The 22,434-nt window shown below is 42.1% G+C and overlaps 1 protein-coding gene, 1 long non-coding RNA gene and 1 pseudogene across 2 annotated transcripts in view; 1 reads left to right on the top strand and 2 right to left on the bottom strand.

The window, feature by feature from the left end:
- Positions 1 to 3,343: 3,343 nt before the first annotated feature.
- LOC120879261 lies at positions 3,344 to 5,546 on the bottom strand (annotated as a pseudogene).
- Positions 5,547 to 5,607: 61 nt separating this feature from the next.
- On the bottom strand, positions 5,608 to 10,719 carry LOC120879311. The gene is made up of 2 exons (XR_005724754.1): positions 10,173 to 10,719; positions 5,608 to 9,225 (listed from the first exon to the last, which is right to left on the bottom strand). It is a non-coding gene; the product is annotated as an uncharacterized LOC120879311 (long non-coding RNA).
- Positions 10,720 to 10,802: 83 nt separating this feature from the next.
- Positions 10,803 to 22,434, top strand: part of GOLPH3 (golgi phosphoprotein 3) — a 45,601-nt gene continuing 33,969 nt past the window's right edge. Inside the window, exon 1 of the mRNA XM_040262282.1 lies at positions 10,803 to 11,358. Within this exon, the coding sequence (XP_040118216.1) occupies positions 11,134 to 11,358 (225 nt within the window). The 5' untranslated portion in view covers positions 10,803 to 11,133. The remainder of the gene's footprint in view (positions 11,359 to 22,434) is intronic.

Genomic DNA, 22,434 nt, shown 5'->3' with positions numbered 1-22,434 from the left:
TCTTATCACACTGTGATTTATTTAAAACCTTGGATAAGAAAGGCATTTATTTTCCTGGTTGACTCAGGGAACTAAGGATAATTTATTCAGCAAAGGTGGGGCAGAAGACACATTAAATTTGTATATGTGTATAAGGAAGTGTTTTCCTAGGTATCAGTAAGTAAGCTATTCATTCCATTGAGCTGAGAAAAAGGGAAAATGTTTAGTGCAACAGATGGTTTGAGGATTATAGTTGGAGTAGACACCTGAAACATTCTCTTCACGGGCAATAAGAAGCAACCTGTTATAGTGCCCATGTATGCAGCAGGATTGGTAAGTACAATGATGCTTTTGCATGTATTTATTATTGTTGCATTTATTCTATAAAATCATCTTACATAGCATGAAGTGATGGGACCATTAGGGTGATGTCATCTGCATATCTGAGGTTATTGATATTTCTCCTGGCAATCTTGATTCCAGCTTGTGCTTCATTCAGCCCAGCATTTCACATGATGTACTCTACTGCTGCTGCTGCTGCTAAGTCGCTTCAGTCGTGTCCGACTCTGTGCGACCCCAGAGGCGGCAGCCCACCAGGCTCCCCCGTCCCTGGGATTCTCCAGGCAAGAACACTGGAGTGGGTTGCCATTTCCTTCTCCAATGCATGAAAGCGAAAAGTGGAAGTGAAGTTGCTCAGTTGTATCCTACTCTTGGCGACCTCATGAACTGCAGCCTACCAGGCTCCTCTGTCCATGGGATTTGCCAGGCGAGAGTACTGGAGTGGGTTGCCATTGCCTTCTCCGATATACTCTACAAGGAAGTTAAATAAGTAGGGTGACAATATTCAGCCTTGACATACTCCTTTTGCAATTTTGAATCAGTCCATTTTTCCATGTCTGGTTCTAACGGTTGCTTCTTGGCCTGCATACAGGTTTCTCAGAAGACAGGTAAGGTGGTCTGACATTTCCATCTCTTTAAGAATATTCCACAATTTGTTTTGATCTACACAAACTCTTTAGCATACTCAATGAAGCAGAAGTAGATGATTTTCTTGAATTTTCTTGCTTTTTCTATGATCCAACAGATGTTGGCAATTTCATCTCTGGTTCCTGTGCCTTTTCTAAATCCAGTTTGTATATCTGGAAGTTCTCAGTTCATGTACTGTTGAAGCCTAAGTTGGAAGGATTTTGAGCAGTACCTTGCTTGCATGTGAAATGAGCACAATTATGTGGTAGTCTGAATATTCTTTGGCATTGCTCTTCTTTGGAATTGGGCTGCCCTGGTGGCTCAGGTGGTAAAGAACCTGACCGCAGTGCAGGAGACCAAGGTTCAATCCCTGGGTCAGGAAGATCCTCTGGAGAAGGGAATGGCAAACCTACTCAGGTAGTCTTGCCTAGAGAATTCCATGGACAGAGGAGCCTGGCAGCCTGAAGTCCACAAGGTCACAAAAATTCAGATACAACTAAGTGACTAACACTTTCACTTTTTTTTTTCTTTCTTTGGGATTGGAATGAAAACTGACCTTTTCCAGTCCTATGGCCACTGCTGACTTTTTCAAATTTGCTGGCATATTGAATGAAGCACTTTAACAGCATTATCTTTTAGGATTTGAAAAAGCTCAGCTGGAATTCGATCACCTTCGCTAACTTTGTTGGTAGTAATGCTTCCTAAGGTCCACTTGACTTCACACTCCAGGATGTCTGGCACTATGTGAGTGACCACACCATCATGGTTATCTGGATCACTGAGATCTTTTTTGTACAATTCTTCTGTGTATTCTTGTCACCTCTTCTTAATCTTCTGCTTCTGTTAAGTCCTTACTGTTTCTGTCCTTTATTGTGTCCATCTTTGCATGAAATGTTCCCTTGGTATCTTTAATTTTCTTGAAGAGACCTCTAGTCTTTCCTATTCTATTATTTTCCTCTATTTCTTTGCATTGTTCACTTAAGGCTTTCTTATCTCTCCTTGCTATTCTTTGATTCCTTGCTGCTACTGCTAAGTCAATTCAGTTGTGTCCGACTCTGTGCAACCCCATAGACGGCAGCCCACCAGTCTCTGCCGTCCCTGGGATTCTCCAGGCAAGAACACTGGAGTGGGTTGCCATTTCCTTCTCCAATGCATTAAAGTGAAAAGCGAAATTGAAGTTGCTCAGTCGTGTCTGACCCTCAGTGACCCCATGGACTGCAGCCTACCAGGCTCCTCCGTCCATGGGATTTTCCAGCCAAGAGTACTGGAGTGGGGTGCCATAGCCTTCTCCGTTGATCCCTTGAGAGTTCCTTAAACTACATAATCCTAGAATTTGTGTGACAGACTGTTACATAAAGAACTAAAAATATTTTTATAGTTTATCTAGTCTGTGTATTTCTTTGATGTTTATTTGTTTTCTTACTTGTAATCTTCAATGAAGGTAAACAAAAATAACTTGTTCTACATTTGTTTAAAATTTTAAATCCTCATCCAAATTTATTGGTTAAAATATGAGCTTATGTTTTATTATTTCAAAAGTATGTTTATTATTCATCACCAAAGAGCAAACCTTGTTCAAGACATTTTAACTGAAAAATTAAGAAGCCCCTATTACAAAAAGTACATTTTTTAAAAATCCAAAAATATTTTTCTCAATAATGTATGGAACATGCTTGTAGCCAGACCTAATTCAAAGATCCCTACCTTTTGTTAATAACAGATTTATTGGAATATAATCTACATACCACACAATTCATCCTTTTAAATTCTATAATTCAGTGGTTCTCAGTATCTTCACAGAATTGTGCAACCATCACTATTAGTTTTAGAACATTCTCATCATCCCCCAAAGAAACTTTGGACCCATTTAACAGTCATTCCCCATGCCCTTCCAGTCTCCCCAGCCCTGGGCAATTACTAATCCACTCTCCATTTCTATAGATTTGCTCATTCTAGGCATTTCCTATAAAGAGAACTGCACAGTATGTGATCTTTTGTAACTGGCTCCTTCAGATAGCATAAAGTCTTCAAAGTTTATCCATGCTGTAGCATGTATCAGCACTTGCTTTTTGTTGACTAATATTTCATGATGTACTTATACTACATTTTATTTATCCATATCAGTTGATGTATTTGGGTTGTTCCTACCTTTCCCCCCTATTATTATGAATAATGGTGCTATGTATATTCACTTACAGGTTCTTGTGTAAAATATGTTTTCATTTATTTTGGGTATATATGTAGACATGGAATTGCTGGGTCACATGGTAACTTGATGTTAAAACCTTTGTCAAATGGTTTTCCAAAGTGGTGCATGATTTTATCTTATAACAAGTACTACTCGGGTTCCAGTTTTTCCACATTATAATACTTGTTAATATAGTTTTTTTTTTTTTTTTTATAGCCATTCCAGGGGTGTGAAGTGGTATCTCATTACGGTTTTGATTTGCTCTTTCCTGATGATATTGAACATCTTTTCATTTGCTTATTGGCTATTCTTTTACCTTCTTTGGAATGTATATACCTATACTTTGCCTATTTTTTTCAATCAGGTCATGTAGCTTATTATTTGGCATAAACGTTAGCAACCAAGGCCATGGTCCTGTTAAACATCTCCCTCCCCAGCCCTCACATTCCATCCCAACCCTACTATAAAAACATAATAGAACACAACAAAATACCACAGTTCAGTCTGAGATGGGAACAAAAAGTGGCTCCAACAAAAACAAGACGGGAACACAAGACACAACATCTTTGAACAGTTATACATCAACTGCCGAGGCCCACAGGGCGAGGGGTCAAAAGGAGACCTCAGACCTAGGCCATCCAGAGGTTCAGGACAGCTGTCCCTTCCGGCTGCATCTTCTGGGCTCTGCTGCAGGAACAGGAAGGGGAGGCTGCTGCGGGGCTGGGCAGGACCCCTCCTCCCACTCTGAAGTTCAGGTCACTGACTGGAGCGCTTTCGGTTGGGGGAGATGTCGCAGGCTCCTCCAGAGAGAGGGACGCAGGGAGACATCAGGGGCCCCAACAGCCGCCCCTCCCCAGCCCCATGCCCAGGGTGAGAAGTTAGCTGAGCCCCTCCCCAGAAAGAGTTCATGGCCTCCAGGAGCCAGCACGCTTGTATTCACATGGCATAAAGCCTCAAGTTGACCGTGGTCACCAGAAAGCTGACTGCGAGGACCCATCGCACAAGCGGCGCCTGGGAGATGACGCTGGGCTGGGGCTTCCTCCTGGTCCGCCTTGGTGGGAGTGCAGTCTTGCGCCTCGCTGCCTGTTCGCCTGCGAAGGTCTGGTGTCCGCAAATGGTCCTAGTCCTTGGTGGTGTGGGGTCAGCAGCCCCTGCAACCCCTGAAACAGCTGCATGTTGCATAGGAAGGTGGTCTTGGCCTCGGGCAGGACCCTCTGCTCCACCTCGGGTGTCCCCTTGAGTGTTCATGAGGGAACTGTACAACTAGCTGCTTGAATTCGGTGGTGCTGGTGATGCTGGGGAAAGTGAAGAAGGCCAGACCCTCTGGAGCTGGGCAGGCCGAGGGCCTTCTGAGCGATCTTTTTGAGGACATGGCATTCTGGACGGGTTGCCCAGGTAGCGGGTATAGGCATGGGCCACCAGCAGCTTGATCTCTTGGAGTCTCGGCACCGAGTGCTAGGTGGCCTGTGCATATGGGATGCCCTCCTGCCCGCGCGCCCTTACCGGAAGGCCACGTCCTGTTCCAGGGGAGCCCTGCGGTGCAGCTTTTCGGGGAGCTGAGGTGGGGCGTAGACCAGGTTCTCCTGGTTGTGTTCCATCTCCTCCTCCAGGGCCAAGGAGACGTGACACAGAGACGCCATCACCAGCTTATAGCCTTCTGGGGTCACCCTCGCCCTTCTGACAGCTCTTCAAGAGTTCTGCATTCTCCTCCGGGGTGTGCACCTCTGTGGTGGCCTCCTTCATGTGTGTGCGTGCTAAGTCTCTTCAGTCGTGTCCAACTCTTTGCCACCCTGTGACCTGTAGCCCGCCAGACTCCTCTGCTCATGGGATTCTCCAGGCAAGAATACCGGAGTGTGTTGCTTGTGCCCTCCTCCAGGGGATCTTCCCCAACCAGCGATGAACCCCATGTCTCTTAAGTCTCTTGCATTGGCAGGTGGGTTCTTTACCACTAGAGCCACCTGGGAAGCCCGGCCTCCTTCAGGGCCTCTGACAAATCCTGGGGCATGCTGTTGGCCTGCAGGTGCTCCTTCCTGCGGCTGCACTTGTCCTGGCTCTGGAACGGCTTCGAGGACTCTGGCTCTAACCGCTCAGACGGAGGAGGCAGCAGGGCGACTATCTACTCTGCCTATTTTAAATTGGATTACTTGTGATTTTATTATTGAGTTGTAAGAGTTCTTTATATATTCTAGTTATAAGTTCTTTATCAAGTATATGATTTATAAAATTTTTTTCCCATTACACCAGTTGACTTTTGATTTTTTTTGATGGTGTCCTTTGAAGCACATTTTCTTAATGGTATTCTTTTAATAATGTTCAATTTATCACTTTTTTTTGTTTTCTAATTTGGGTTTTTGGTTATATCTAAGAAACCATTGCCCAATACAACAGCAGGAAGATTTATGCCAATTTCCATCTAAACACTTTATATTTTTAGCTATACATTTAGGTCTTTGATCATTTTAAGTTAATTTCTATATATGGTGTAAGGTAGGGTTTCCACTTTATTTATTTATTGGTATGTGGATAAACAGTTGTTTCTGTACCATTTGTTTTGAAAAGACTGTTCTTTCCCATTGAATTGTCTTGGCAGCCTTATTAAAAATTGACTGACCACAAATGTGAAAGTGTATTTCTATTAACTTTTGTGAGAGTGTATTTCTAGTGTATGTGTGGTCTTATACTTATTTTCTTATTGAAGTACAGTTGATTTACAATGTTGTGTGTATGAGTGGTCTTAAAGTCTATTTTGTCTGATGGTTGCTGTTTGCATGATATATAGTTTACCACTCTATTTTTCCCAACCTACCTGCATCTGTGGCATAACAAATTACAAGTTCAGTGTCTTAAAACAACACACATTTATTATTTCAGAGTTTCTATCAGTCAGGAATTTGGCATAGCTTAACTGGATTCTTTGCTCAGAGTCTCACAAGGTTGTGATCAAAGTGTTGGCTGGGCTATATTCTCACCTGGAACTTGGAGTCCTCTTCCAAGCTCATTCATACTGCTGGCATAATTTAGTTGCTTTAGTTCTAAGATTGAGACCATCAGCTCTTAGAGATTACCCCTCTCCATAGGCAGTTCACAACGCAACTGTTTCCTCAAGAGAGTGTCTCAGCTGACTGAAGTCTCTCTAATTAAAGAAGAGATGGCTTCACTTTCAAGAGAAAGTAATGATGTCACCTGATTATGCAGACCTACCCAGGATAATCTCTTTTGATTAGCTCAGTGTGAATTTATTAAGGACCTTAATTACACCTGCAACATCCCCTCCCTTTTGCCATATTTTAGTGGTTAGAAGGGGGCTTCCCTGGTGGCTCAGATGGTAAAGAATCTACCTGCAATGCGGGAGACCTGGGTTTGATACCTGGGTTGGGACCCTGGAGAAGGGAAAGGCTATCCACTCCAGTATTCCTGTCTGGAGAATCCCATGGATGGAGGAGCATGGTGGGCTTCAGTCTACAGGGTTGCAAAGAGTCAGACACAACTGAGTGACTTTCACACACACACACACACACACACACACACACACACACACAGTGGTTAGAAGTAATTTACAAAATCTGCTCCCACTGAAGGAGAGGGGATCACACATACATGTAGATAGTAGGGCTGCAAGAATTATAAGGGCCATGTTACATTTATGCCTTTGATAGATGGGAGCATGGGAAGGAGCACAAAATCTCTATGTATGTTCCTTTTATCCATTTTTATTTTTGAAGTATGTGAATTTATTATCACTTACTCAAAAATAAAATTTTAGGAGACTTCTCTAGTGGTCCAGTGGTTAAGGATCTGCTTTGCAATGAAGGGGATGCAGGTTCAATCCCTTGTTGGGGAACTAAGATCCCACATGCCGAGGAGCAACTAAACCCAAGCACCTCAATTACTGAGCCCACCCACCTAAACTAGAGAGTCCATGTGCCACAACGAAGCATTCTGTGTGACACAACAAAGATCCCATGTAAATAAGTAAATATTAAAAAAAAAATTTTATATCTTTGAAACTTTGCATATGTGTCTTTGGACCTGCTTGTCTCTTATGAAAAGACCACTTCCTGTACTGTAAAATCATTGCATCATTCTGAGGTTTTGGTTAAGAACATGGACTCTGGAGGCAGGCTGTGGATTTTGGGTAAGATACTTTATCTCTTTGTGCCTTTTCTGTAAAATAAGGCTAATTATAGCACATAGGATGTTGTGAGAACTGGGTTAACATATTAGTATCACTCAGATACTGCTGCTTGATAACACAAAATCTTAGTTACAATAACAAGCATTTATTTCACCAAGCATCAGGCTTGCAATTGACCAGATGTGCTTGGTTGGGCTGATTACTTAACTTCCCCAAGCTTCAGTTTCTTTGCAAAAAAGATGGGTTTGTTACTCTGGGATTCCCAGAAGGCAGGACCCAAGACAAAGGCTTTTGTGCCGCTGTTTTGTTACTGAGCCCATCTCCCAGGAATGGGGGGCACAGGACAGAAGCATTGAGGCTTAAAATCGGGGAGCCAGATGTAGAAGGTGTTGTTGAGCTTGCTGTAGCTTAGTATCACTGAGAAGTTGTATAAATGATCTAAAAACAATCCATTAGGGAAGAGAAAGGACAGCATTTATCCACCAGCTTGAACTGCTAACTCCTGAGCGTTTGGAGGTGACCCACATGGACATTAACTGTGGAGCCAACAAGCTCACTGCAGGAAGCAGTTGGAGCCCACGCCTAACAGCAGCAGGACCTAACCTTCGCCACTCTGGTGCGGGGTGTCGGGAAAGCATGCCTGGCACATTTCCAGCAGTCAATAAATAAATGGCCCTTGTTATTAGGAATATATATTTTGGTCCCCAAATATAATTTATTCCTCTTCCTTCGTTTTTTTCTTTCTTTCCTTTCCTCCCTTTTTCTTTGTATAGAGACAAGGTGATTTTGAAGTCTACTCTGTAGAAAATAAGGGAAAAATGCTAGGAAAACTCTTTAAAAAAAAAAAAGAGCAATGATGTTACGTAAAGTCTGAGTAATTTCAGAAGTATGATACTGTTGCATGAATAGACAGTGAGCATATATTTTTGTGGACAAAATACATGTAGCTATTCACTGTATTTATTATAGTATTGTTTCCAACAGCAAAGGACTGGAAACAGCCTAAATGTCCATCAATAGGGGTGTGACCAAAAAAATTAGGTTTATACAATAGAATATGAAGCAACTGAAAGTAACCACAAACAAGCTCTTAAGTACTGATATATTTGTGTGTACATGCCCAAGAATTTTAGTACCTGTGTGTGTGTAAGTTGCTCAGTTGTTTCTGACTCTTTGAGACCCCATAGACTAGTCCACCAGGCTCCTCTGTCCATGGAATTCTCCAGCAAGAATATTGGAGTGGGCTGTCATTCCCTTCTCCAGGGGATCTTCCTGACCGAGGACTCAAACCTTGATCTCCTGCATTGCAGGCAGATTCTTTACCATCTGAGCCACCAGGGAAGCTCTTAGTACCTATACTGCATAACAAATTATTCCAAACTTAGTAGCTGAAAACAACAAATATTTATTATTTTACTGTTTTTGAAGCCATCAGGAATGGCTTCAAATGGAGAAGGAAATGGCAACCCACTCGTGTTCTTGCCTGGAGAATCCCAGGGATGGGGGAGCCTGATGGGCTGCTGCCTCTGGGGTCGCACAGAGTTGGACACAAGTGACTTAGCAGGAATGGCTTAGCCTGGTGGTAGAGGTTCAGAATCTTTAATGAGGTTGCAATTAACACATTGGTCTTCCCTGATGGCTCAGTGGTAAAGAATCTGCCTGTAATGCAGGAGCTACAGGAGACTTGGGTTCAATCCCTGGGTAGGAAAGATACCCTGGAGAAGGGAATGGCAACCCACTCCAGTATTCTTGTCTGGAGAATCCTTGGCAGGCTATAGTCCATAGTGTCACAGAGTCAGCCACTACTGAAGCGATTTAGCACACATTCAGGCGATTCACTTCCAAGATGACTCACTCACACGGCTGTTGGGCAGGAGGCCTCAGTTTCTTTGCAACTAGGCCTCTTCATAAGGCTGCTTGAATGTCTTCATGACAGGGCAGCTGGCCTCCCTCACATCTCAGAGAGAGGAAAGGAGAACAAGGGAGAAGTTGCAAACACTATTGTCCTAACCTAAGAAGTCACACACAGTCCTCCCTGCCACATTCAATTCCTTTGAAGAGAGTCACTAAGTCTGGCCCACACTCAAGGGGAGGGGAATTAGGTTTCCCCTAATCTGCTAAGGTATTTGAAAATCACCAAGGGAACAGGGGAACAACTGGGTGAACAGGGTCAGGGCTAGAAGGAAGATTTTCCCTGTATCTATCTTTATACTCTTTATGGATTTGACTATATTAATCAACTAATTATATTTCTTTTAAAAAGCAACATTTTAAACTATTTGTGAAAGAACTGGGGGCGGGGGTGGAGAAGAGGGAAAAAAAGTTGAATAGGATGCCAATGAAAGAAATTGGTTGAACTGAAATCGACCTTTGCCCAAAAAGATAGGAAAAAGGAAGCGAACATTGTGCTCATCCTGCCCTCTTCTCCCCACCCCAGATTTAGCTTCCCATTTTCCGAGGCATGGGGTGGTGGTGGTGGTGAAGGCCAGCATGAGTTCTGGATAATGGGTTTGTGGAAGGGAAATAACTGTAGCCAAAATGTTCCATGCTGCGGTTTTACCGTGGGCGTTTATGTCTTATTACAGCTTCAGTCCAGTTACATTCCTCCTATCTAAATCATTCTGAAGCCACAGCCTGTGGTCACTCCTGAGTTTAAATAATATCGGATGGCATACAATGCCATTTCTGGATAATGTTTTATGTGTAAATTCCACTCTTCTGACCTTCCAACGCCCTCCCCTCAGGTTTGACATCTATTCTTTAACAGAACGTGCACAGTCAAGCACGCCAAGAGGATTTAACCTCGTAATTAAATTGAAAGATTTAATGTGTACAAAGACGTGGCGTGAAACGCAACAGGTTTACTGTCTCTATAAAAAGCTCGTTAAGGTTGACTGTACTGACCTGTGCAGTGCTAACTGTACTCACTGCGCCCGGATCGGCAGGAGGGACAAAGTTTTACAAACCAAACTATTCAATTTATTCTAACCTCTCTCTTCGTACCGTAATACACCCAGAAAAACTAAAAGTCCGTTTTCAGGCTATTTAAACGCAGCTGCTCCTTCTGAAGGGTCTGGGAATGTGGGCAGAGAGCGCGTTCTCTCCACGTTCCATCGGTAGTGAGCAAAGTCCTTCCAGTGTTTCACCGGGACACCGGACTCCAAGCCCAGCCTCGCCCGAGGCCTACTCCGAGGACAGTGCTGTGGGCGCAGCTCCAGACGGATCAGGGTTCGCCCTCGCGAGGCCAAGGCTGCCCCGATTCGTTGAGGCCTTTCCAATGTCTACTTTCAGCCCCGGCTCCTTAGGGGACACAGGGGAAGGCGGGCGGAGGAAGGACACGTCACGGGAAGGGAGGCGCGGGCCGGGCGATGAGGGGGCTCCAAGGAAACGGCGAGGGCCGGGGAAGTCCCAGGGGCCGGGGAAGGGGGTTCCTAAACCGCAGACCCTCGCCCCCGCCCACTCCCCGGCCCCTGGGTCCCGCCCGCCGCTTCCGGCGCCCTCCGGGCCCGCCCCGCGCCGTCCGTGCCACATCCTCCAGTGACGTCAGCCGGCGCCGCCATATTGGAAAGGCGCCGCCGCCGCCGCCGCTTCTTCTTCAGCCGCTTCCTCCTTTACCGCCTCCGTCTTGCTGCAGCTGCCTCACGCCGCGGCCACAGAAAGGATAGAGCCCCTCGTCCGCCCCATCGACGCAGGGCCCACCCGCTCCCCCTCCGCCCGTCTCCTCATGACTGCATCCGGCCCCGCTGCCGACGGACGTCTCCCCAGTGCCCGGTCCTAACACGGAAGCGCGGGTCGGGGGCCGCGAAGGGAGGAAGAGGGAGACCCGGCAGGTCCTGCGTCCCTCTCGGCCCGGCGCGGCGGAGCCATGACCTCGCTGACCCAGCGCAGCTCCGGGCTGGTGCAGCGGCGTACCGAGGCCTCGCGCAACGCCGCCGACAAGGAGCGGGCGGCGGGCGGCGGCGGCGGCAACGACGAGGACGACGCGCAGAGCCGTCGCGACGAGCAGGACGACGACGACAAGGGCGACTCCAAGGAAACGCGGCTGACCCTGATGGAGGAAGTGCTCCTGCTGGGCCTCAAGGACCGAGAGGTGCGGGCGCGGCGGACAGGGCGGGGGCGGCCGGTGCAGGGTCCGGGCGCCACGCGGGAGCCCGGCTACTGGCTCCGCGCGTCTGCTCTCCGAGCTCCCGAGCTCCGCGCGCGGGATTGCCCAGCTCACCCTCTCGCACTGATTGTTTGGATTTCCCTTTCTGGTTTCTCAATCACTCCTTTCATTTTGACTCCACGGCGGGTCTGTTGCGTTCTCGCTTTTCCCCCCGCCTGTTTCACTCGGGTAAACCTCAGGGTACAATTCCCGCGGAGTGCATGTTAGCGTGAAACAACTGGAACAACCAGCGCCCTGAACCCATAGGTTCTGCAGGTTTTAGGACCTGGGAGGGGTCCACTGATCTGCTTTCTGGGGACTAACAAAAAAGAACAGCGACTTAAGGTGTATTGTTTGGAAATTTTGAAAAATCTCCGTGAAATGGTAATGGAAGCAAAAGTTTTATTTTTACTGTTAAAGTCCAAGAAAATTCTCATGAAACCTCCTGCAAATTGACTTTCTAGGTAAACATGCTTTGGGTGAGAGATTGTTTTTATAATTTTATCATTTCCTCATTTTACTGTTCTCAAAAGAAAGTCTTGCAGTCTCAAAGGAGGGAGTTCTTGGGGGTGCTTGAAATGCTAGGTTTGTGACTTGAGAGGCCTCAGCGTTTCGATAGGTATGTGTGTTCTCACTTTGAAACAATTATTTTCACGCTTGTACCTTGTGAAAATATTCACACATAGAGGAGTTGGGAAAAATGCTACGGTGGACACCTACATACTCACCTAGGTTCTGTAATTAACATTTTGCTGTATTTGCTTTATCATGTGTGTATCTGCAAAGCTGATTATTTTTAGAGACCTGCCGAGGGTCAGACGAGTGGATATTGTATAAATCATTTATAGCGAAGGGTCCCAGAAGCTTGTTATATATGGACACTACAGACAGCACATTTTGAGAGTCAGATACAAAAATATCTAAGTTTTTTTGTTTTCCAGTAGTTTTCCCAATTCAGAGATGGGCAAAAAAAAAAAAAAATCATGTTGAGACACCTTCGTCATCTTTCTTCAAAACTTATCAGATTTAGGTGAGTTTTATATGGATTGTTTGTGGACTCCTGGTGTTTAGTAATCTAATGAGTTAAAGTTTATCTTGATGGAAATGTCTGGAGTATTTGTGTTATCTAGATTTCCAGTTTGCTCAGGTCTTTCTGATGATCACTTGATGTTCCTCTGGCCACTTAAGGGACTCAATATCTCTTTTAGTTCTTGAGTTATGATGCAACCAGGCTGTATATGAAATTTACTTTTTCTCTTTGGAAAAACAAACTAGAGGTATAGTGTCCTAGACGTGTGATTTTAGAAAGTATTCTTACAAAAGGTTTTTTCAGCTTCAAAGTTTAGAATCTTGGTAATAAATGCTTTATCTTTTTCCTCTGGGACAAAAGTAACATTTTATCTTTTTCCTCTGGGACAAAAGTAACATTGTAAAAAATACTAAAAAGCAAAATGAAGAAAACAAGTCTCATCCATATTCCTCAGTGAATATCTAGTTTGTAAGTTTTGAGACTTTTCTATGTGGATATATTCTTTGTGTAAAACTAAAACTTAACAGCTAAACCAAAACTAGCTTTTGGACTTCTGAGTCACTGTAAATGAGAAATTAGAGTAAGAAAGTACCTTTTTGTTTTTTTAAGTATGTGTTACTCTGAATATGGCAGCCCACTCCAGTATTCTTGTCTGGGGAATTCCATGGACAGAGAAGCCTGGCGGGTTACAGTACACGAAGGCCTAGGAGTCCAACACTACTGAGTGATATTTGAGCTGAAGCATGTTAACATGCTGTTTTCCCTTGATTGGTTTTCATGAAGATAATCTAAAGAATTTATTTGTTGCAACTTAATAGTGCTTACAAAATCTAGAAAATTTGAAGTTCTTTGGTGACAGGTAATTGAGGCCAAATGTTGTGTTTGTGTCAGGAGTCACTATACGCTGCCATGTCATGGCCAAGGTCCAGATGCTAATTCTGATCATTTCAACAACCACAGAGGCAAGGAAACTTTTTTCCCTTTAGCAGGCAAGTTCGTGGAATTGTGGTGGTGGGCGGGGTTGGGACTTTGCATTGCTTTAGAGTTAGGTTTTGGGTATTAACTGTGTTTCCCCCTAGCTCTGGCAACTTATGCATTTGTATCTTTGTCCTTTAGGAGATCCCCCCTCCCTTCTTCTCCTTACCCCCTCCCTTCTTCTCCTTCCCCTCTCCTGTCTTCTGCTTGTACCATTCTTTTTAGGCACAGGAGTTACTCTCACGTAGGCTCTAAGCACTTATGCTTATTAATACTAGGTTTTAATTTATTAAATTTAATATTAACAAATTTCAAATTTTAGCTGTAATATAGAGCTCACTGCTTTAACTTTATTATTTTAACGTAATGTCCATCTTTCAGTTCAGTCGCTCAGTCGTGTCCGACTCTCTGCAACCCCATGAATCACAGCACGCCAGGCCTCCCTGTCCATCACCAACTCCCGGAGTCCACTCAGACTCATGTCCATTGAGTCAGTGATGCCATCCAGCCATCTCATCCTCTGTCAGCCCCTTCTCCTCCTGCCCCCAATCCCTCCCAGCATCAGAGTCTTTTCCAGTGAGTCACCTCTTTGCATAAAGTTGTCAAAGTACTGGAGTTTCAGCTTTAGCATCATTCCTTCCAAAGAAATCCAGGGCTGATCTCCTTCAGAATGGATTAGTTGGATCTCCTTGCAGTCCAAGGGACTCTCAAGAGTCTTCTCCAACACCACAGCTCAAAAGCATCAATTCTTCGTGCTTAGCCTTCTTCACAGTCCAACTCTCACATCCATACATGACCACAGGAAAAACCATAGCCTTGACTTACCTGAGTACTTTTAAGATACTCAAAAGCTAAATTCAAATGTTATGTTTGTCATTAATAATGGATACACTTTATATATTTGTGAACTAACCTTTGATAGATAATAGTTGTTCAGTCCTTTCCAACTCATTGTGACCCCATGGACTGTAACCTCTGTCCAGGATTCTCCGGGCAAAAATACTGGAGTGAGTAGCCATTCCCTTCTCCAGGGGATCTTCCCAACCCAGTAATCAAACTTGGGTCTTCCGCATTGCAGGCAGATTCTTTACCATCTGAGGCACCAGGGAAGCCCTAGAGCTAACCTTACTTGAAATCAAAACAAGGAAAATTTTAAAGAAATTGTGAGAGGTAAAATTAGGTTGATTTTAATTTTTTTAATAATGCTGAGACTAATGGCTTGTGAAACATACTTTTTGTTGAATAATAAACCTACAGAAAAGTGCATGTGAGTGTGAAGAATTTTCGCAAACTGAACACACCTGTTGAACCAACACCTTAATCAAGAAACAACCTGAGCAGCTCTCCAGAAGCCCCACTTGATTTCCTTTCCAGTCACTGCCTGGTCCTCAAGGGCCACCACTTGCTTGACTTGAGAACTCAGCATAGAGTTTCCCCCTTTTTTGTACTTTCATCTGTATCTTTTGTAAAGCAAGTTTGTGACTTGCTTGTTTGAGGTTGTCATTTGTTCATTCTCATTTTATTATCAATTTAACTTTTAGCACATTTACAATCTACAATATTAAAAATTGTTTAACTCATATCCTGAATCTAGTATTCTCCTCCTCGCCTGTTTACTGAACAGAAGGCTCAGCTTGCCTGCCAGTGAGCAGATGGTCTGGCTTCAGATTACCTATTAGGGATAACTCTAAAGTTATTGTGAATTTCATTTCAGATTTTTTTCACCAATGATTTTTCTTTCTGTCTTACTAAAACACAGATGCCTGGGCCCCTCTGGGGGTTCGATGCTTAAAGTAGGCAGAGAACATAGGTATTGAAGTGAATAATGAGGAGCCCACAACAAGATGGCAGATAGGTTTAAACTTGAATTCAACTTCCAAATAATCAGCAGGATTTCTGCCATCTCTCCTGTGTTTAAGAGGAAGAGACAGCAAACAAGCTAGGTGTGTCCCCGTCCCAACTATTTGATTTTTCCATAGATGCCTCCTTTAGTCTGTTTTCTGAATGCCTCATTGAGAATTAAGTGAAATGACTGGTGTCATATACTTTTTAAATATCTTCATTCATGGAACATCTTAGTGCTTTAAAGTTGGATTTGATTATGTTAAGTGACCAGGTATAATTTAGAGTGGAATGTGGAATAGCAGAGTGGAAAGATGTGGTGTAGTCTTGATCTGAGGTATATCCTTAGCTTTGCATGTTATTCAAATGCTCTGAGCCTCAGAGCTCTCTAAAATGGAGACACAGAGCTCTCCTGTAGTTTTGATGACCGTTGTGAACATTTCTTGTTTTACCCTTCACGTGGTCTCTTAAGGTTTTATTTTGCCTGTAGGGTATTTCCCATTGTACACATCCCCAGGATGCCCTATTGAAGCCTGCATCCCTTCCCTTTTGTAGTGTAGTCTGACCTAGACTTGTCCAACCGGAGGTTTTCTCCCTGGACTTTGGATCTTGAGAGCAGAACCAGAGGTTATGGGGATTTTTGAGGACCTGTCAGTTGATGCACTGGAGAAGGAATGGCAGCCCACTCCAGTGTTCCTGCCTGGAGATTCCCAGGGACGGGGGAGCCTGATGGGCTGCCGTCTATGGGGCGCACAGAGGCGGGCACGGCGGAAGCGACTTAGCAGCAGCGGTGGAGCGTCAGTGCGTGGCTCATATTGTTCTCTGACTTGGTGGTTTTAGATTCCTTCTCCCTAGCGCTGTGGTGCTTGTCTTTTCCATCCCGATTTCCCAGGCATCTTTCAATTTTGTAAGCTTTAAGAACCTTCCAGTCAAGTCCCTTATTAAAGATTGCCAGAGTCAGTTTTTGATGTTTTGAATACTTGCAGGTAAGAACTTTAATGTGCTAATTTAACTCTGTATCTTGAAAAATAAGTAGATGCTTGAACTGGATAATACACACTTAGGGTAAAGTTAAGTTTAACTAAAATGATAGAACTGACTTTCGTGTGACTTTTAAATTAGCTCTAAAGAATGATCTAAAGTGTTCCATTTTTGGAGTTTCCCAAGGTTTCTACTCTGAAGTACAGTACTTATTATGATGGATAACTTAAAAAAAATTCTTCTTTCTGTACATGCAGTAATACACATATCTGCATATCAAATCTGTTAATGAGAAATTCATTCAATACTCGGTATTAAAAGATGTGTTGATTTTAGTAAAGTATAATAAAGACTTCTAGGTTTTAGAATTTTGTTATTCCTTTAATAAAAGTAATGTGCCGTTCATATTTTTGAATGATTTGAGGGATCATTTTTTTTTCAGGTGCATTTAAGAGTACACATGTATGAAATATTAGTTATAAAATTAGTTTTTGGAGTTCATTGAACCACTTGATTGTATCTTTTAAATAAGATTTTATATTAGTGAAATTACTTTTCTTCAGGGTTCTCTCACAGTGTGGCCAAAATATTCACTGATTCATTTTATATGTCATACTGACATTTGATATTTATTCATTTTAAACCATCTGAGCATTCCTGTTTGCAATTATTTTTTAGAATTACACCTTGAAGTTACTTTGATCAAATATTTAGGCATACTTTTTGACATTTAAAGAGATAACCTATTACAGTCATTGTCCGCTCACATGTAAATCTCAAAAGATTGTAAAATGCATTGAACTTGTCCAGTTATGTTTTGTTAAACTTGGCCCAACACTGCTTTATGTCCAAGCAAACTTTCTGCTTTGTATCGGCATAATTTTTCTATTAATCAGAGTAAATTGTATCACTCAGAGTTGCTGTAGTCTTTGTTTAGGGGGTTTTATTTTCATGGGAGTGTGCTTTTGAAGCCGCTCAAAGAGATGGCTTGTCCTCCCCGTTTCTTCCATTTAATAAGAGTCGTGACAAGTAACAAAGGAGAGAACCCAACTTCATTTTGAAATTGATGCCATGGCTTTAGGTTTCTTTGATCAAAGCTTGAAAGACTGCAACCTGTTTCAGTAGTATTGTACAGTATTATAATCTAGTGAATCTTGAGGTTTTAAATTAGATATTGAAGATATATATATAGGTAGTAGGGCATTATTTTATTCATATTATCTTTTCTTACTAGTTGTTTGGTAAATCTCTGATCTGCAAGAATACAATTAATATTAAAGTACATTATTGCCAGAAAGAATACTTCACGTAAATATAGTCTTAAGCTGAAAAAGTTAAATTTTAAATGAAAAAAAACACACCTTTATTTTTATTTAAACAATAAATTGTATTATGATTTACATATTTTTTTAATAGAGAAGTTCTTAAATTGGAGTCAAAGGATGGAGTTTAGAAATTCTGTGAACATTCTGTAGTTGTATGTATTGTGTGTGTATATTTTTCTAGAGAAAGGGAACATAGCTTTTGTGAGGTACTGAAAACATTTAGTGAACCAGAAGCTTAAAAATTATCAAATAGAGAAACTGTTTCTTTTAGTTTAAGTTTTTTGTTTTGGCTGTGTTTTGTCTTCTTTTTTTCCTCTTGAAAATTGACTACAGAATATTTCAGGTTTCAGGGTTGTGGTCAGTGGGATTTTCAGTTTCAAATAGGAAGCCAGCATTTCTGTAGCTTGGTCATCTTACTAGATGACATTTGCAAATTGTGTAACTAGCACATAGAGAGTTCTAATACCTTCCATGTGTTCATCAGATGTTTATTGAGCTAAGCCTTTGATGAGGTGCAAATATTAGGAAGAAGGTCTCTGTCTTCAAGCCCTTTTCATTTCAGTTCTCTGGGTCAAAACTCTTAGAGTAAACTAAAAAACAAAATTGTGTTGCTGTCATAGAATTTTTCCATGGTGAATATCTCAGCCTGGCATATAGCTCCACACAGTAAATATTTCCTATACTTAGTAAAGCATGTATTTTCATTGAGGGTCATGTCACCCTAAGGGAGAGAAAATTGGTTCTGGGTATGGTGATGAAAAATTCTTACTCCTTTTATGTATAAAGCCTAGATACACATACACATATAAACCGATCAGGTGGTGCTAGTGGTAAAGAATCCGCCTGCCAGTGCAGGAGACTCAAGAGATGTGGATTTGATCCCTGTGTCCGGAAGATTCCCTGGAGAAGGAAATGGTAACCTACTCTAGTAATCTTGCCTGGAAAATTCCGCGGACAGAGGACCCTGTCTACGGTCTGTGGGGCCTGAAAGAGTTGGACGTGACTGAGTACATACAGTGTGCCATCTTACCAAAATTTTATGGGAGAGGATGTGGTTAGAGGAAAGTTTTGGAGAAAGCTCCTTTAGGGAGCAGAAATGGGAAAAAGAAGTTGAGAAATACTGAAATAAATTAATATTGAAAATACTGAGTTCGTGCTTAGCTGAGGTTTCGATCTTTTTCTCTGATAGGAATTTTTATTGTAATAGAATTTGACTAGTAGTTTGGTAGTAGGAGGAATAATTTTAGTATATTGAACTGCAGGGAGTTGTAAGTTAAATTTTAAGAACAAAATTATCCTTGTTGGTTGATAATTTGTAGGTAAAGTCTTTGTTCGCCACTCTCTACCCTCTGCCCTTTGGAGAAACTGGAATTAAAGAACTGCATTTAAATTGCCGACGGTAATTTTTACTCTGGTTTCATTTTCTAGTTCTGGTTTTTTAAATGCAACTGTTCAACAGTTTTATACCATGTTAACAAAATAAGCTCAGAAATAGCATTTTAAGAATTTAGCTTAAATTTCAGTTCAGTCACTGAATTGAGCTGCTCATTTAATTTTTTTTGTCTGTACACTGTTATAATGGAAACAGATTTAGTTCAGTCAAACTATTGAATATCTATGTGCCAGTGTCTTTGCTGGTGGTGAAGTTCCAAGGAAAATTCTCTTACCTCAAGGAGCATCCAGCCTATATAGAAGACAGATTTGCAAGTGGTTCCAATAAAATAAGTTATTAACTTAAATAGAAATATGTGTTAAGGGCAATAGTGGATTCCTTGGATCAGGAATCAGAAGATTGCCATATTTCTTGACTTCTAGCCCTGCTCTTGACTAGTTAGAAGGGTTAAGGTAACTGCTTGGAATTCTTAGACCTCAGTTTTAACCCCTGAGCACAGTGAGCCTACCTTTTTGGGCTGTCCCGTACCTTGTGAATTGTAGGGCTCCAGTGCAAGTGCTTTTAAAAACTGCAAGGTGTTGAACAAATGCAAATGGGTAATTGTCTCGCCTTGAGAAGTGAATTAAGAGTTATAGTGATCTTGACAAGTACTTAATACTTACACCGTTTTTATTATTTCTTAACCTTTTTGTGCTTTGCTGGGCTTAAGTGAGCCTTTCCATCAAGTGCGATTACTTATCTGTGCTTGCTTATCTATGTGTTTGTCCTGAACCTACAATCTGGTTTATTTTTTGATAATCTCTGGCATGCTGTGCTGGAAAATCTGGACACCTGAAGTACCGTTTCTTACTTTCAGGCCAAGTCCAGAGTCTTTCTTGAACAATTCTCATAAGAAATGGCTGACTCTTCAGAGGCATCAGAAGCCTCCAAACCTCTAAAATGATAATATGACTCTAGTGACAAGTGAAGTGGCTGATCCCTTCTCTCACCCCTGTATGACCTCTGCTTCTTTGGGGCTCTTGCTCTTTTAACTCTTGTTTCTTTATCCTGCATCCATCAGTCTCTTCCGGTAACAACCACACACTGGCATTTCAAGCTTTGTCATATAGTTACTTTACCCATGCCTTTGTGGGTGGTTTCTGATTATAAACTTTGTTATTAGAAACTCTGCCTTCAGTAGAATTGGTGTTGGAGGCCTAGGATTGGTGGTTTGGTTTTATTTTTAAATTTATTTTTCATTGGAAGATAATTGCTTTACAATACTGTGTTGGTTTCTGTCATACATCAGCATGAATCAGCCATAGGTATACACATGAGCCGACTTGGAAAAGACCCTGATGCTGGGAAAGGTTGAGCACGGAAGAGGAGGGGGCTGATAGAGGATGAGATGGTTGGATGGCATCATCGACTAAATGGACATGAGTTTGAGCAAGCTCCAGGAGATAGTGAAGGACAAGGAAGCCTAGTATGCTGCAAGTTGTAGCTCCTACCCCATCCCACCTCTTTAGGCTGTCACAGGATTTGTGTTTTTTAATATAGTTTCTTTAATTGTTTGGTGGGGGAGTGGCTTTTCTCTTACCTCCAGATTGCTTCACTCACATTTTGGAGGATGCCTTTGCCTCATCTGTGGAACAGTGGCAGCCTTTGTCTATTCCTCCTATGATGATTTCTTTAAAAATCATCTCAATGGCTGGTAAGAAAGGGGCATTCTTTTGAAGAGAGGAATTCGTCATGTTGGGTTCTTGTCTCAATTTATTGAGGAAAGGAAAAGTAACTCTGTTGTCACTGGTGGAATGGGAAGCAGTCCTCAGTGTTGTCGGGCCTGGGGTAAGTGAAGAAGACCCGAATTGGGTGTGTCACCAAAGAGGAGTGTTGGAGATGGAAGGGAGCATTTTAGGAAGATAAGTTTTGAGCAGAATTTTAAATGAGATGTGGCATGTGATTTCATAGGAAACCAGCATTCTAGACAGAATGTTATGACAGGATATATATGTGAAAGTAAATAAATGGGATATTACTCAGCTATTAAAAAGAATGCATTTGAGTCAGTTCTAATGAGGTGGATGAAGCTGGAGCCTATTATACAGAGTGAAGTAAGTCAGAAAGAAAAACACAATATAGCATATTAATGCATATGTATGGAATTTAGAAAGATGGTAACGATGACCCTATATGAGACAGCAAAAGAGACACAGGTGTAAAGAATAGACTTTTGGACTCTGTGGGAGAAGGCGAGGATTTGAGAGAATAGCATTGAAACGTATATTATCATATGTGAAACGGATCGCCAGTCCAGGTTCAATGCATGAGACAGGGTGTTCAGGGCTGGTGCACTGGGATGACCCTGAGGAAGGGATGGGGAAGGAGGTGGGAAGGAGGTTCAGGATGGGGGACATGTGCACCCATGGCTGTTTCATGTCAGTGTATGGCACAACCACTACAATATTGTAAAGTAATTAGCCCCCAATTAAAATAAATACATTTATATTTAAAAATCTAAATCGTGTCAGTCGTGTCTGACTCTTTGTGACCCCGTGGACTGTGGCACGCCAGGCCGCCCTGTCCATCACCAACTCCTGGAGTCTACCCAAACTCATGTCTATCGAATTGGTGATGCCATCCAGCCATCTCATCCTGGGTCATCCCCTTCTCTTGCCCCCAATCCCTCCTAGCATCAGAGTCTTTTACAGTGAGTCAACTTTTCGCATGAGGTGGCCAAAGTACTGGAGTTTCAGCTTTAGCATCAGTCCTTCCAATGAACACCCAGGACTGATCTCCTGGGTGGGATATAATTAGCCCCCAATTTAAATAAATAAATAAATAAATAAATAAAAAATAAATAAATGGGAAAGTTATCCTTCTAGAAATGTTATTTTAAAGCTGAAGAATAAAGTCTGTGTTGTCTAATAATAAAAGGTAAGATATGAGGGAGATTATGTGTGGAATAGGGAAAATGAAGAAACTCTGTACCTTGAAGCCTTTAAACAGATGGTGGAGATGATAGTGGAGACAGTTGTTGCTTGTAAAGATAGCAGTAATGATGTAAACTGGATTTTTAGAAAGACATTTAAGTGAGGAAAGAATTGGTAGAGGAAAAGTTGGAGGCAGGAAGATTTGTAATAGGCTTGAAGTTATTAGAATTTGTGAAATTTGTTGCCTGGGTCTTAGATGAAGAGGGAATGAGACAGATCAGAAAGACAATTATTAAGGAAGAATTATTTGAATTTAATTACCATTAAAGCTTAGAGAAAAGATGATTGGTTCTTTTATAAGTCTGTGCTCATTGTTGAAAAAGATTGAGAAAATATAGATTACAAAAAAGAAAAATAAAATCCATAATTCAACTTTTATTCCTTCAACAAACATTTGTGGAATGTCTACTATACAGAAGGTATTGTACTAAAGAAGATAGATATATAGATAGGTATATACATATGTGTGTAAATAAACGTGTGTGTAAATTAAACAATGATAGT

Source organism: Oryx dammah, unplaced genomic scaffold, assembly GCF_014754425.2.
Source record: "Oryx dammah isolate SB20612 unplaced genomic scaffold, SCBI_Odam_1.1 HiC_scaffold_20, whole genome shotgun sequence".
Classification (NCBI taxonomy): domain Eukaryota; kingdom Metazoa; phylum Chordata; class Mammalia; order Artiodactyla; family Bovidae; genus Oryx; species Oryx dammah.
This window is presented reverse-complemented; position numbering and strand designations above follow the sequence as displayed.